The sequence below is a fragment of the Podarcis raffonei genome, chromosome 10, assembly GCF_027172205.1.
Source record: "Podarcis raffonei isolate rPodRaf1 chromosome 10, rPodRaf1.pri, whole genome shotgun sequence".
NCBI classification, from domain to species: Eukaryota; Metazoa; Chordata; class Lepidosauria; order Squamata; family Lacertidae; genus Podarcis; species Podarcis raffonei.
Window position 1 is genome coordinate 36,544,877 of NC_070611.1, and position 14,236 is coordinate 36,559,112.

A 14,236-nucleotide genomic window follows, 5' to 3' on the forward strand; every position below is an offset into this window, starting at 1 on the left:
TAGAAATGTAATTGGTAGAGAAAGCTTTGTGTGATGTCATTTCCCCTCCTCTCCTGGGAGGAAAGGAGCAATTAAGTATTTCCTGTTCCCTCTGTCTGTCTGTCTGTCTGTCTGTCTGTCTCTTTCTCTTCAACTAGCCATAGCAGTGGACATCTGTCTGCTTGCCTGCAGCTGTTTTTGCTGTAGATGCAAGTATTTTACCTGCAATAGTTGCTACTGTTGTTGCTGTTCAGGAGGAATGCTTGACTGTGAGTAAACTATAGATTTTAAACTTCTCAGTCTGTAGCCTGTTCCTTTGATAAAAGGGGTAACAAAACAAGGAGATCAGCCTAACGGCTAATTCCTATGCTTTCTTTTAAACTGCTTAAGATGGGATTTAAACTCTGCTGAGATGGCTTTCTCTTGTGGGAGGGTCTGCAAAAGCCCTGCACTTTGAAAAAGGCTTGCAACCACATACGTATTCTCTTTGCCTCATCCTACATAAGTGGGTCTGTAGAGGGATAAAATATAGTTAAGATTACCTACTTAATAAAACCCATCAGGAACCATCAAAACAAAACAGGTTTGAAAATTTACAGTGAAGAACTAAGTTGAAATCATACTTCATGTGCGTACCAATCTATACTGTGCATTCCAATAGCAGAACCAACACTGCATTTTGTGGTAGTTTTTAGACACCCCAATTTCAACCCTTTCTAGCTCCTTTCCTGTCAATTTCAGCCTGGCTGAAATATTTGAAATATTGGTGAGTTTTTTGGGAAGCTGCCATGATTCTCTCTCTCTCTTTCTCTTAAAGGAAGCACATAAATATTGTAATGAAATGCAAATGTTGTGTTATATAGTTATGCAAGCTAGGGATTCATAGCAATATGCATAGCAGCTTGTGCCTTCAGTCATTTTAGATTTCTTTTGAAAAAGTTAACAAAAGAGAAGGTCACTAAACATGCCTTTCTGTCATCATGAGAATTTGGACATAGAAAGGGAGAAAATGTTAACTAAAAACAACAACTATTTGGGGACAAAATGCCACTCCAGCAGCAGGGATCTGGGCTCAAAAGTAGAATGAGGATGCATAGCAAGTACATATACATAATCTTAAAAGCTCCGTATCAAAAAGCTGCAAGACACACATCTTTTAAAGCTCTAGTCTCTGCAATTTTCATCCTCTTGCTTCTTTCCTTTCTTCTCAGTGGGGTCCATGATGCCAAAGGAACCATTACTTGGGTTCTTGCAGATCTGAGATGCCCTGTTCCTCCTAGTCCCAGCATGTGGTTAGAAAAATGGATGAACTATTGGTGACTTGTGGAAGTCAGCTGGTCATTCACCACACCTCAGCCATGCGATTTATCAGCAGAGAATGTGGAACCCCAGCAGAGACACTAGACATTTCCTGCTCCCAGCAGAACTTCCTCTTCCAGAGTCCCTGTTTGACAGAAAAAACTCCTCTCCCACATAGTTCAAAGTAACAAAGTGTTTATTGTCTCCAGATACAAGACAAAGCTAAACACTACTATCTCCTATATACAGTTATTCTGGTCTTTGAAGTAGAGATACACATGTATAGAGTGATCGGCTAGCGCTATCACCATGCTAGCTAATGCCGCTGTCTAAAACCTACCCAATTCTCTCAGTCAGACCATGGCAGCAAACAGGAATAGTATAACCATCTCTACGTTTCTGAGAAGGGTGAATGACTCAGCAAGTCATGCCCTCGACCTTACTGGTGTTGCTATGGTAACCCAGTGAGCCTGGCACTCTTCTCTTAGAACATCCAGATGTGGGAGATATGCTCCTCAATGCATGAGACCAAGCACTGTGCAATCTAATACATTGTTCACATTGCACCAACATGAACTGCAGATTCCTACAACTCTCCTTGTAAAGAGGCATACCAGTGGATTCTATTTCTACATTCACTGTTTAAAAACTTTCCTATGCAGCATGTGGCTCTGCAGCCACAGTCTAATTACCTCTGCATGTCACATTAATAGTAAACTGGAACAGGAAACAAACATTCTGTGTAAATAATTTATTAAACCATAAGATCAAAATTGTGTTGATATTCACTATTGAAATATGAGTGACAATCTACTTATGCAATATATCCTTATGCACTGCCATTTTATCAAAATCTTTATTTTTCTGTTGGAGTTTGACAACAACGTATGCTAAATATATAACAACATTTTACAGGGTTGGCTATAACTGAGGTTTGTATTAACATAATACAGAATGTGTGGAAGGTGAAAACAGCTTCTGTACACTCAATTCTGACATAAACCCTTAAGCAATATCATTTTAAAGAAGCTAGATATTTCATAACACACATCACATTTGGTAAACACAACAAGCTAAAACCCAAATATAAAATTCCATGTTTAAAGTTGAATGGCACAGGGCTAATGTAGTTGCACTGTCCTGGTTCCAGACATCACTGAAACAATACTAAAAACACAATTCCACGCAATTATGTTTTATCTCTTATTTTCAAAAGCCATGATCCTAAATCTCATGTGTTCTGTGTCAAAGAGCTATGGCCGTAACTTTAATTTGGCCTTAGAAGTACTTTTCGCAAATTATTTTCAAAAATCTTTGCACAAAGAACCACCCGACTTCTTACAAAGAGGAAAGTTTATGTGTGTTCATCGAAACCCATCTAAGCTCTGGCTAATTCCTACGGCTGTTCTTCTTTAAGGATGTTTTTCATAGCCATGAAAATTCTAGGTTCGACTTCTAGAAATTATTCCCAAGGAAAACGACATCCTTAGCAACCTTTCAACATGACTATTATTCAAATGGTTCTGAAACTGCATGTAAATTTTAACTGACGTTTTAATTTGATTACTTGCAACTAATTCACATGAATTGCACACATTATAAATTATCCTGATGACAGCAGGTGTCGGCACGTCTTTTTATATTCTTGGGTCTGAGATTGGTTTGTTACGATGCCAGCATTTGAAATCAGTGGTTGAGTACGTGCTTCGCATGCGTAAGGTCCCATAAATGCCTGATGTTTCTGGTTAAAGACTATTTTGCATCCAGGTTGAGAAAGAGCCCTGCATGAAACCTGTGGGGGTTAGGGTTCATTGAAAAATATCAAGATGGGCTGTCTTCATGGCTAAGGCATGAGGATGTAATATCCTTTCCTAACCATCAGTAGCAATAGACTGGGCTGCACATGTAGTAGAATGGAGTGGTTAAATCCTGAGCTGGTAGAATGTACTGTATAACTCAGAAGATCTTATTTTTGAATGCTATTCCAAAGAAGAAGAAAAGGGGGGGGGGACTCATTGCAAGTAAAAATAATAATCCAGTATGTTAATAATAAAGTCTGCTGTGCTGGAACCCAAATGAAGGGAATTGCAGGGGAGCATTCAAAAATATGATGCATCACAAGCAGTTTGAAAGCCAGGAATGTCGCCAAACATTTTGTTGTGTGAGGTGAAGGACCAGGTGGCACCTCTCCCTACAGCACAGACAGAAGCCAATTGAACTGGTTGATGAATTAACTTCAACGCTAGTGAGAGGACAGCGGCCTCCACCACACCAGAGGGCAGTGCGGGTGGGAGGGCAGGGCGGGCCTCATGGCAATATAGCTCTGTCCCTCATCAATTTGCCACCATTCCTGACATATGTTGCCTAAGGCAGCCACCTCACTCTGCCCATTAGTAGGACCAACCCTGCTGGGGGGCCAACCTAGAAGAGACACCAATCACATAACGAGCAATTTTGTGAATGGCTTTGTAAAAGTGGCAGGAGTGGATTGGAACCTTGGCATGGGGCAACGAGGCTCTTTGGTGCCAATGGAATATTCTCTTCCAATGCACATAGCAGGCACTGGGTTCCAATTCCAACTGGGACTTGCAGATGAGGCAAAGGGTTAAAGCCCCTTACTGTTCTCACCTGGATAACCAACCTCATTTTTACTGCATGTGTAGATCAGACCTATGTTGAACAAGTCAAAGAAATCCTAATATTATTTTAGCAATCCTTTGTGCCTCTTTGGGGAAGCCTGCCTTCCTACTATGGGATAATAATAATGCTCAAGGTTTGTATAGCACTTTCAAGTGTCCATTGTGCTTCGTGTGCGCTAACTTATCTAGTTGTAATGCTTACAACAACCCTGTAAGGTAAGTCAGCATTGTTATCCCCCATATAGTAGGGGGGCGACTGAGGCTGAAAGGGAGAGTGAGTTGCCTAAGGCCACCTAGTGAGTTTGTAGCAAAACATGAGATTTGTAGCTCAGTTTTTCAGCCACTTGGCTATGCCAGCTTTCTTGACTAAGTATTTGGGTGTATTAAATCCAAAAACATAAACAAAATAAAGAATATATCTGAAAAATAGAGAAAATACTGATACCCTGTTTTATCTATTTTCCCCCCAAAAGAAATGTTTGTCTCATTAACATTATCTTAAAACATTTGTAATATATAATAAGTACAGATCCTACCTCTGGAACACATACATTCTGACAATATATATATGTTGGGGATATATATCTATAGATATAGATTTATTTATTATATCATATCATATATATCTTATAAATATACTGTAAACATTATAGATTTCTGAATAATTATAGCTATAATACTAGCAATATCTATATTTAAAAATACAGTTCAAGGGTCCTCTAGTCTTACTACTTACAGAAGACAGAATTAAACCTGCTGAACAGAATTTATGAATACACCAAGAGTAAAAATGCTTTTACAAATAAAATTCTATATAAATTAGGGCTGTTGTTTGATTAAAAGAAAGTTTAGTTGATTAATCTACTGATAAAAATCTGCCCAAATTGTTTATTATTATTATCATTTATTCTGTATAGGCTATGAAGTGCAACAGTACACATGTCTACTCAGAAAGAAGCCCCACTGAATTCAATGGGGCTTATTCCAAGGTACATGGTGGAATCCACTTACCTGGGAGTAAGCTGCATGGAACTCAGTGGGGCTTACTCTTAGTAGACACGTACAGCATTGTACTGTTAAGGCTACATAGTTCCAAATGAGTTCAAAACTATAGTATTGGAGAAGAAAAATTCCTCCATATTTTTTAGACGATGCAAGCATGATCTCAGAAGAACCATTACTTCCTACGAGGTGGAGGAGGAAATTGCCCCCCCCCAATGGATTTATAACCACTTGCATTAAAAATAATAATTAACCATCCAAAACAAAACAAAAATTAATCAGGAGCATCTCTTTCATCAAGTAGCAATATTTTGATTTAGATCCATTGATTAATCAACTCAACTCTGCAGCCACAGTATAAATATTGTAATAACTCCCAGGAAGGAAAAAAAAGTAAAGAACTAGATTACAAACTGGATTTCAGATCAAAGCACCTGTACAAGATTGTGAAGTGAAGATGTTTTGCAAGATGCAAGAAGGGCTTTTGTAAGTGGTAACATTTTATAACTGGTGCCATTTCTCCCTGAATTTGTAATGTCTTGGGGCCACAGGCCTCAATCCAGATAGGGAGATTTGTACATTTAAAAGGTGGTCTTCCTCACATGTATCACTTACTGGCTTAGGAACCGTGGACACAAAAGGGGTGGCATTCAATTGTCAGCACCCAAATGTCAGCAAATTGCTTTCAGTGTGCAGTCTAGAGCACTTTTCCATCTACATTCTGAATCAACTAGTTCTGATCCTTTTAAAATCAACTAGTTCTGATCCTTTTAAAAGCATGGCTTAGGCTAGATAGGGCCAGAAATACTGGACAGCTGTTACTCTCAGCAGTGGCCCCATCTTGCATCCATCTGATAAATTCCCACTGAAGTATCACTGTAAAGCAAGCAGGATTGGACCATAGACACATTCATTCATTCATTCATTCATTCACTACTAAAACTCTCAATTTTACAGAGTGTTCTTTTTCTTTTTTAAAAAGCCTTACCACACGGAACAAGAGTCAAAGAAACCTTTCATCCTAGGACTTCAGTACACCGAAAAACCTTTTTGGAAGGATTTCACTATGTTATTGACCTGCCAAGCAATTCTTATGGCAGCCTTTCACAGTTTGCTGGTGAATGCAGCTGTTGTACTGTCATTGCTGCTGCTCTTTTACTGCATGTTGGAATTCAAAATACAGCTTTGCTGCTAAATTGTTGGATTCTTGGTTTAGAATTTCTTCTTCGAGGACAATCTATAATTAAACAGCAACAACAGAAATATTGAGGAATTAACCAACACCTGTCCCTTCTGTCTATTTCCTTAATTACTCTTTTTCATCTACCATATATGTAGCCGCCAGGGAGTCACTACCTGGTGTTGCCCAGCGTTAATATCATGCAGCCATTAGTAGCCCTATCAACTAAGGGCCAGTCAATTGGTCTAGCAACCAAATGATAAGTGTAGTCTGCTCTTTTTTGCTTTGTGTTTGGATCTGTAGAGAATGGTGGGGCAGCTTTGTTCACATGAACTCTAGTTGGCCATGCCATCTCTGCTTACTGAAGGTAAAAGGGGATGGACAAGGTGTCAGGGTGGACAAAGATGGCACAGTGCAAATGCACCAGTGGGGGAACTGGATCGGCTCTGCCATTGCATTTGCCACCTTGCCCCTCTCCATCTATGTCTCAGTTAACAGCAGCGATGTGACTACCCAGAGGTCAGGTGAGTGTTGCCAGCCCACCATGCTGCCTGCTACTGGTCTTAATTGTAAAGAGTTTTACCATACAACTGCAATAGTGCAATGGAGCCAAATCACTACCTGATATTTCAGATACAACAACTGTATTGAGACCAGGTGTCCTGCAGAGGAATCCTATTCCTTGTGCAGGTGATGGAGCAGCTATGGATCCAGCTCTGGCCTGCTCTACTCTGCTCTACCCCACATCAGGGTCCAACACTTGATGTAATTGGTGGGAACATTGCTGGAGATAGCTGCTCAACCGCTGTGCTTTTTAGAGGGTGCAGTAAGCCAGCCAACAGAAGTCAATGACCAGGCACTGCTGGTATATCATAACTCCCTCCAGCAGCACAGGTCAGGGGTTAGGACTGACCTGGTATTTCTATATGAGTCAGTTCATATTCCTGAATTTTGAACTTGAGCCTAACAACTATATTTGAGAATGTTGCATAAAATCTAAGTTATGAAATAATCCCCTGCTGCTCTATTATCAATCAACACTGAGCAAGGATTTTAGGGTATAGCATGTCAAAGCAAATTATGGATTAGCACCTAAACCCAAATTATTAAAGCAGGGCTTGTGAAACCAAAAGCAGGCTATGGATCACGACATGCCAAAAGTCTTTTCTAATGGTAGGCTAAAAGCAAGACCATCGGATTCTCTCACCTACGACATATGGTTTTGTTGTGCATTCTGCTGCTGCTGCTGAATTAGCAACTGCTGCTGTTGTCTGCGCCGTGCTGTCCTTAGCTTCTCAAAGCGAGCCTCCATCTCATCCAACACTTTGGGAGTGTAGCGCACCACTAGCTTGACACTGTCCTTAGCGGCCTTCAGGAGCTCCACAGCTTTTTCGTGATGCTCTCCTTCCACGCTCTAATTACGAAAGGAAAGAATAGTGAAAAACCACATATTGCAAGAGGTGCCTTTCTATTAAGGACTTGGGTTTGGAAGGCAATACTTGAACTTCTTACCCCCTGGCTACTGGAAAAGTGTCCAAGGGAGAGTGAAAAGGCAAGAAAGCAGAACCCAGGATCAGGGCAGAAAACACAGTTCCAGCAGCTTGATAAAGCCTAAAGTCTTTTAGCTTTTTGCAGTTGGTGCAAGAATTATATTAAATATGCATTTGGCTTGTATTGATGCACCTACTGCAGGGATGAGTTCTCAGATAACTGGCACCTACAGATTTACTGCACCCCAACACACCCTTCTAAAATCAATATATGGCTACACAGAATCTCCACTTTGCAATTTTTGTATCTGAAATGTCACATTATGACTGCCTGTTGTTTTGCTTTTGCTTTGTTTTTTTAAATTATCATTGACTTCCAAACTATTCCTAATACTGCATATCATAACAGCAGCTTTTTGTAATAACACAACAAATGTTTACAATTCCACACTGGACCCATCAAGACTCAAGAGCTATATATAATGGTTTGTATCCAGACTTCACTCCAACCTGTGGGAGCATCCCCTCAGTGGAACTCATAGGACACTCCCACTGACAGACCACTCCCACTGTTCCTTCCTCCCACTACAGCCTCTAGGACCATCTTCCACAGTTCCTGAGGGTTAGGTGACTCTCTGAAGCAGTGTGGGGAGAGGGAAATGGCAAGAGTGTTCCATGGATGGAAGGAGTATTTCCATGCATGGAAGGTGATGTCTGGACACAGCCCACAGTATTTCCAGCTATGACGTCTTACTTGCAGCATGGGAGATGAAGCTCCTTCAAAAGCACAGTTCATAAAAAAATAATAATCAGCATGTTCACATACCACTCCATTAACAGAAAGTAACTGGTCTCCCCGTTTGAGTCCTCCATGCCTCTCAGCTACTCCTCCAGGAATTATGCGAGAAATATAAATAGGAGAATTTTGTTCTTTTCCTCCCATTACATTAAAGCCAAGGCCTTCATCAGTCTTTGGCAGTTCTACCACTCGAGGGTGAGAATGGCCTTCACTAGCTGCAAAGGCAGCAACTGTTGCCTAGAAGAAAACACATCTCTTCAGCATATAACGAGTACAATGAAAAGCACTGGTGATGATTTTGATTAAAATATTAATTTGCATGAAACAGTATTTGCAATTCCTTAATTTTAAGCAAATATTCCATAATTCTTCTGAATACGAAGTATTGATGTGGAGCATTTAGTACAGAATTGCCCAAGGCCTCTAAGCACAGTTATGTGCCAACATCTTTGGTATTAGGACTGGGGTGCATGAATCCTAAGTACGGAATTTCACATGTGCTTAGAGGCTCACATGGAGCTCCTGCACATTTGGGGATCCCTGTTTTCATAAATGCAACCCATGCACATGAAGCAAATATGAAAATCAGTTCTGTGCACTACTTGGAGAAGTTTTTCTGGGCAGAGGGATGCCATGATTTTGGTAGAGTTTCTAAATCTATAAGCAATTTTCTATGTTCTCTAGAATGTGACCTCCCTATGAAACCTGAATAATAATAATAATAATAATAATAATAATAATAATTTATAATTTATACTCCGCCCATCTGGCTTGGCCTCCCCAGCCACTCTGGGCGGCTTCCAACAAAATATTAAAAATACATTAAAACATCAGTCATTAAAAACTTCCCTAAACAGGGCTGCCTTCAGATGTCTTCTAAAAGTCAGATAGTTGTTTATTTCCTTGACATCTGATGGGAGGGCGTTCCACAGGGCCGGTGCCACTACCGAGAAGGCCCTCTACTTGGTTCCCTGTAACTTCGATTCTCGCAGTGAGGGAACCACCAGAAGGCCCTCAGAGCTGGACCTCAGTGTCTGGGCAGAATGATGGGGCGGAAATGCTCCTTCAGGTATACTGGGCCAAGGCCGTTTAGGGCTTTAAAGGTCAGCACCAACACTTTGAATTGTTATTTAAATTGAATTTTTATAATGCAAACTCTTTCTGCTGTGAATAATGATAATAAAAAGTAAGCTTTGCCAGACTACAAAAAAGGGAGCTGTTTTTTTTCTTAAATAGATTAAAAATGTATTTTCAAAGTAACATTTAAAAATGTTTTAACAGATTTGATTAACAACTGAAAGCTCTGCAGGGCCTTTATGCACACACTGAGCTTCATGCTAGCAGGGGCAGGCATGCAACATCCCTCAGCAGCAAAGTGGAATCTGTATACCATAGTCTTTACATGCGAAGTAGAGCCACTGGACTCTGGCAATGGTAAGGAGTGGAAGAAAAAATACTTTAATTAGGGGAGTTTAGTTTAAATAACTGTGTCGAATAAATTTAGGACTCCTGAAATTAAAACAGTTGCTGAAATTAAAGCAGCAGGAAACCAGGATTACATTGCTTTTAAAAAACCCCAAACATGTTTAGAAATATACCTTAATTCTCAAAATAAACCAATTTGCATTATGGAAACAGACGTTTCACCACCAGCAACTGTTTTTCAAAGTGCTTTGTATGTTTCTTTGGCATGTTAAAATGCAGGAAAGAAGCTAGCTAAACACTTTAAGGGGTTCATTCATTTCCATAGGAGAGATGTAAACTAGAATCCTATATTTGCATATTCAGAAGTAAGTCCTATTGGGGCTTAGCCTCAGGCAAGTGGCTATAGAATGGTAGCCCCAAGCACATACATAACTCTTCTATTGAAATAAATGTTGCTAGAAAGTGCTTAACTTCAGCTGGAATGATGCCCATGGTTCCTAAAGGTCCTATGAGGTTCTATTAGGGATGTTTAATGGATGTAACTAGGTAACATGAGTATGAGTCCTTAGTTACATATGCAACATGTGTTATCATGCAAAAGTTGTAACCATGCACACATTAAATGTCAAACATAAATGCACAAGATAATGCAATGCAGACAGCCCAGAAAAAACCAGGAAATATTGTGATATTGAAACATTGCTCTACAATCCTGCTGTTCTAAATGAATAAGAAATGAGAATGGCAAACCTGGAGAGTTTTTCACCTTTAACTGTACTTTTCTATCCACAGCAAAAGTAATATAGAACACACCTTTCTTGGATAAGTAGTTACAAAGCTCAAGCTCAAACCACTCTTTCATATGTGCAATGTTCCAGAAGCTGATAACATAATGGAGGAATTTTATTAAGACCTACCTTTAGCTTATTAAAGTTAAAAAGTACTGCATGGCTCAGAATGGTGTGTGTTTTTTTAGCTCTCTAATAATCTAAAACACATTATTTTAATGTTTTTAATAGTACATTTAAAATAATGTTTCCTCTACATCAAACTTTGGCTTTCCTCCATTTCAAATCAACAGGATTCTTTCACCGGAATTGTGGAAAGAACATTAGCATTAATTGCTTTGATTTGCAAATAGCGGTGTTCTTAGGTTTGTGTGCATATGCTTTGTAAAAGTTCTACAGTTTTCTTAGTTTTCTTTCCCCTGCCTCACTCATGCAGAGAAAATTCATTCAAGTTTTATCAGTGTTATAAGGCAGAATCTATTCCATGAGGAAATGTGTATTTTATTGCAAACATTTATTCTCTGCACAATGTACATTTCACATTTCACAAAAGTACATTTCAGATTTAGTTACAAAAGCAATGGGATGGATTGGATAAAATGCTAAACCACAGTTTAGCATTGCAAGGATGATTCTAGCCTCCCACTGCGCTTGCACATGCCCCTCCCCTCTTACACAGAATTCCTGAACAGAAGCTTTTACTTCTGCTTCGATTAACCTCAGGTTATTGTGTAATCTGAAGCCACACAAACTGTGATTAATCTTAACTATGGTTGGTGGAAACAAGCTAACTTCAAACCATAGTTTATTAACTTAACTTGCTTATCTGAACCCCATTTCACGTTTTAGATGGCATGCCAAACTTTGGTAAATCAAAGATGGAAGAAAAAACTTCCAATCTCCTTGGAGTTGCACCAGATGGGAGAAGTAGGAAGCCTGGGAAAAGCGAAACTTTTTGTAATGCTAAAACCAATGGTTTAGTGTTGCAACTGAACGCAGCCATTATTTCTCTTGATGCTGGGCACATACAAAGATTTGTAAGGATGCTTCCTGAAATGTCGTCATAAGGCCCTGTTTTTCAGAAATGATGAACAACACACAGCTGCTGCTTTCTGTTGAGGAAATATGTGTTCAGCATCTCTGAAAGTGAGAACCTTTACTGTCCTAAAGGCAGGCCTGTGCCATACTATGAAGGAAAAAAAAATGTTACAGGAGAACTTAGCTAAAGAAGCGCGAATGGCCAGTACATTGTTCTATGCAATGAAATAGTAGATTTGACCTGAAGCTGGCTCCCCGCTCCCCACACTGCAAGCCTCTTTATTCTGGAAAGCATTCTCTTTTCTTAAGCTACAGAAGCAGCAGCACAAAGGTTGAATTTGCCATTATAGTTGTTACCTGGAAAGTAGCACTGGTTCTAGACTCTGGGCTGCCACTGATGTCTAAATTTTCTTACAGTCTACACACGAATACCTGAAACATACACGCGCACAGTCAATTACTGGGGCATCTTAGGAGTGTATATTTTAAAGCTGCAAGCACCCTACCTTTGCTGTTGCCCTTGCGCGGAATTCGGGGCAGCCATTAACGTTTATGGTTTCATGCATATATTGATATACCTGAAGCGGAAAAAACAAACAGAAGCAAAACGAATCATCGAGTGTTTCTCCGCAAGTCAAAAGCTCTGAATACAATTTGGTGCTTGTTTGCCTGGCCAGTTTGTTTTTTGTATTTCTCATGTCATAGGACAATGCTACTTCCAACAGCCTTTTTGTACCATTGATTTAACAATCCGTATGTCTCCCCTCAAGGCTATTGGAAGCATATTGCCATATTCCAAGCACTCAAACATCTATATTTGATACACAGAGAATAGGTAACACTTCCTTGGATTGCCATACATGGAACACTTGAGTGGGCCTGGGTCCCCATAATCATGTAAATGGGTGCATTTCATCCTTCACACTTTATATATTTCTTGTAAAAAAACATGAGTGTTGCACAAAGCAAAGACATCTGCCTTATGAAGTGTAGAGCCCTCTTTAATTAAAAAACAAACAAACCACTTTTACATTTAACTGTTAGGAGCATGTGCCAGGAGCAGGTCAGCAATAAATCACACGGCGTCAGTGAATTCTTTTTTCAAGGAAACAAGCTTGACTCAGGAGGCCATGCCTAGTGAGCACAGCAACTTGTCCTGGTAGATCTTGCCCCTATGAGACATTTGTGGGGGCTGAAGGTCCCCAACTTCCCACAGTTCCCTATGTCTCCTCCTCCCCTGCGTCCTTCCCAAGCAATCTGATATTCCGTTGTCATGCCTCTCTTCATACTGGGTCCTGGGAGACTAGGGTGAGGGGAACTGGTTGCAGCATGAGTGGGAGACCCCCCTGGCTTCTTCACCAGCCTGACTCATCTCTGCTTCTTGCCCCCCATCCTCTTCATTCTCTGTTTCTACCTCTGATTCTGCACTGCTCTCTACCACAGCCTCTTCCTGCTCACCAAACCCTGTTACTTCTTCAGCTTCCAATACCTTCTACACCCAGTCTGCTCCCTCTGACCACTCGTCCCACCACCCATCCCCTGGCTCTAAGTCTTCTTCCCTTAGGGGTTGCCCAGCTGCTGTCTCCCACCACTGCTCTGTACCCAGCCAGTCCATGACATTAATACAAACAGACACACACACAAGTTTTGCCTGTCTTTTTGCCAAGAAGCTGAACTTGTTAGCAATGTGAACTCTGGAAGTAAGACACCAACAAGAGCAAAGAACAAAACACCACTTCTCTTGATTTCTTTTTTGACAGAGAACTACTAAGAAGATAGGCCCTTTTAGTGTGGTTTAATTATTTAACACCAATCAAAAAATAGGTTGTGTTGTTGACTTTCTTGGGGAGTTTTTCAAAGTTTTGGTGAGAGTGTTCTTTTCTGCTACAGAACTGACCAGTGAAACTTTCAGTTAAGGCAACATTGTCATTAAGATACTTTGGACTAAGTTGTCAATTCAGACTTCGGTACTTTTGATGAAGATATAGATGAAGATGTCGACAGTGTGCAGAGGCTGTGAAAAAGGCAAACTCCATGTGCAGACTTTCCCCCCACTTTTGGTCCTGGCACAACCACAAAGAGGAGTAATTTTCTTTTTAAAAAATGTTTACTACATAATCTAGGCATGAAGTTGGCACATCACTAATGACATTACTGGACTCCCTAAGCATGGTCCCTGTTCTATACCCAACAGAGCACAGGATCAGACTCTCTGAATTTCTGTGAACTTCTACATCCTTATACAGCAGAACTGCACTCAAACAAGTTGTAGCAAGAATGCTTAGTGCATTGAAGATACCTACTGGCATATTTATTAAATTTGAAATTGTAGTCCTGTGGCTCTAATCAAATACTAAATCATCAAGACATCCTTAATCATCTCAGGTCTAATTTAATGTACCATGACTTATTGGTGTGATAAATAATCAAGTTATAATTGCTTTCACTTGAATACTCACTCCAAGTGAAAAATGTCAATGTTTAAATAATGTAAGAGGCCATCAATTAATTTCAGAGTCTGCTTGATATTATGCTGTGCTGCTCAATAGCAATAAACACAAAGTGGGTACTATGTTTGCAGTACTAGTGTGGAGGGA

General features: G+C 40.1%; 1 protein-coding gene across 3 annotated transcripts in view; it reads right to left on the minus strand.

The window, feature by feature from the left end:
- Positions 1–5,073: 5,073 nt before the first annotated feature.
- The window catches only part of LIN7A (lin-7 homolog A, crumbs cell polarity complex component), a 34,293-nt gene continuing 25,130 nt past the window's right edge, over positions 5,074–14,236 (minus strand). For 2 of the 3 annotated variants that reach the window (XM_053406952.1, XM_053406954.1), the window contains 4 exons: positions 12,146–12,217; positions 8,416–8,625; positions 7,307–7,513; positions 5,074–6,156 (listed from right to left, as the gene is read on the minus strand). In XM_053406952.1, coding sequence (XP_053262927.1) covers positions 7,307–7,513; positions 8,416–8,625; positions 12,146–12,217 — 489 coding nt within the window. In that variant the 3' untranslated portion in view covers positions 5,074–6,156. The remainder of the gene's footprint in view (positions 6,157–7,306; positions 7,514–8,415; positions 8,626–12,145; positions 12,218–14,236) is intronic. The other variant, XM_053406953.1, reaches the window with a different exon arrangement.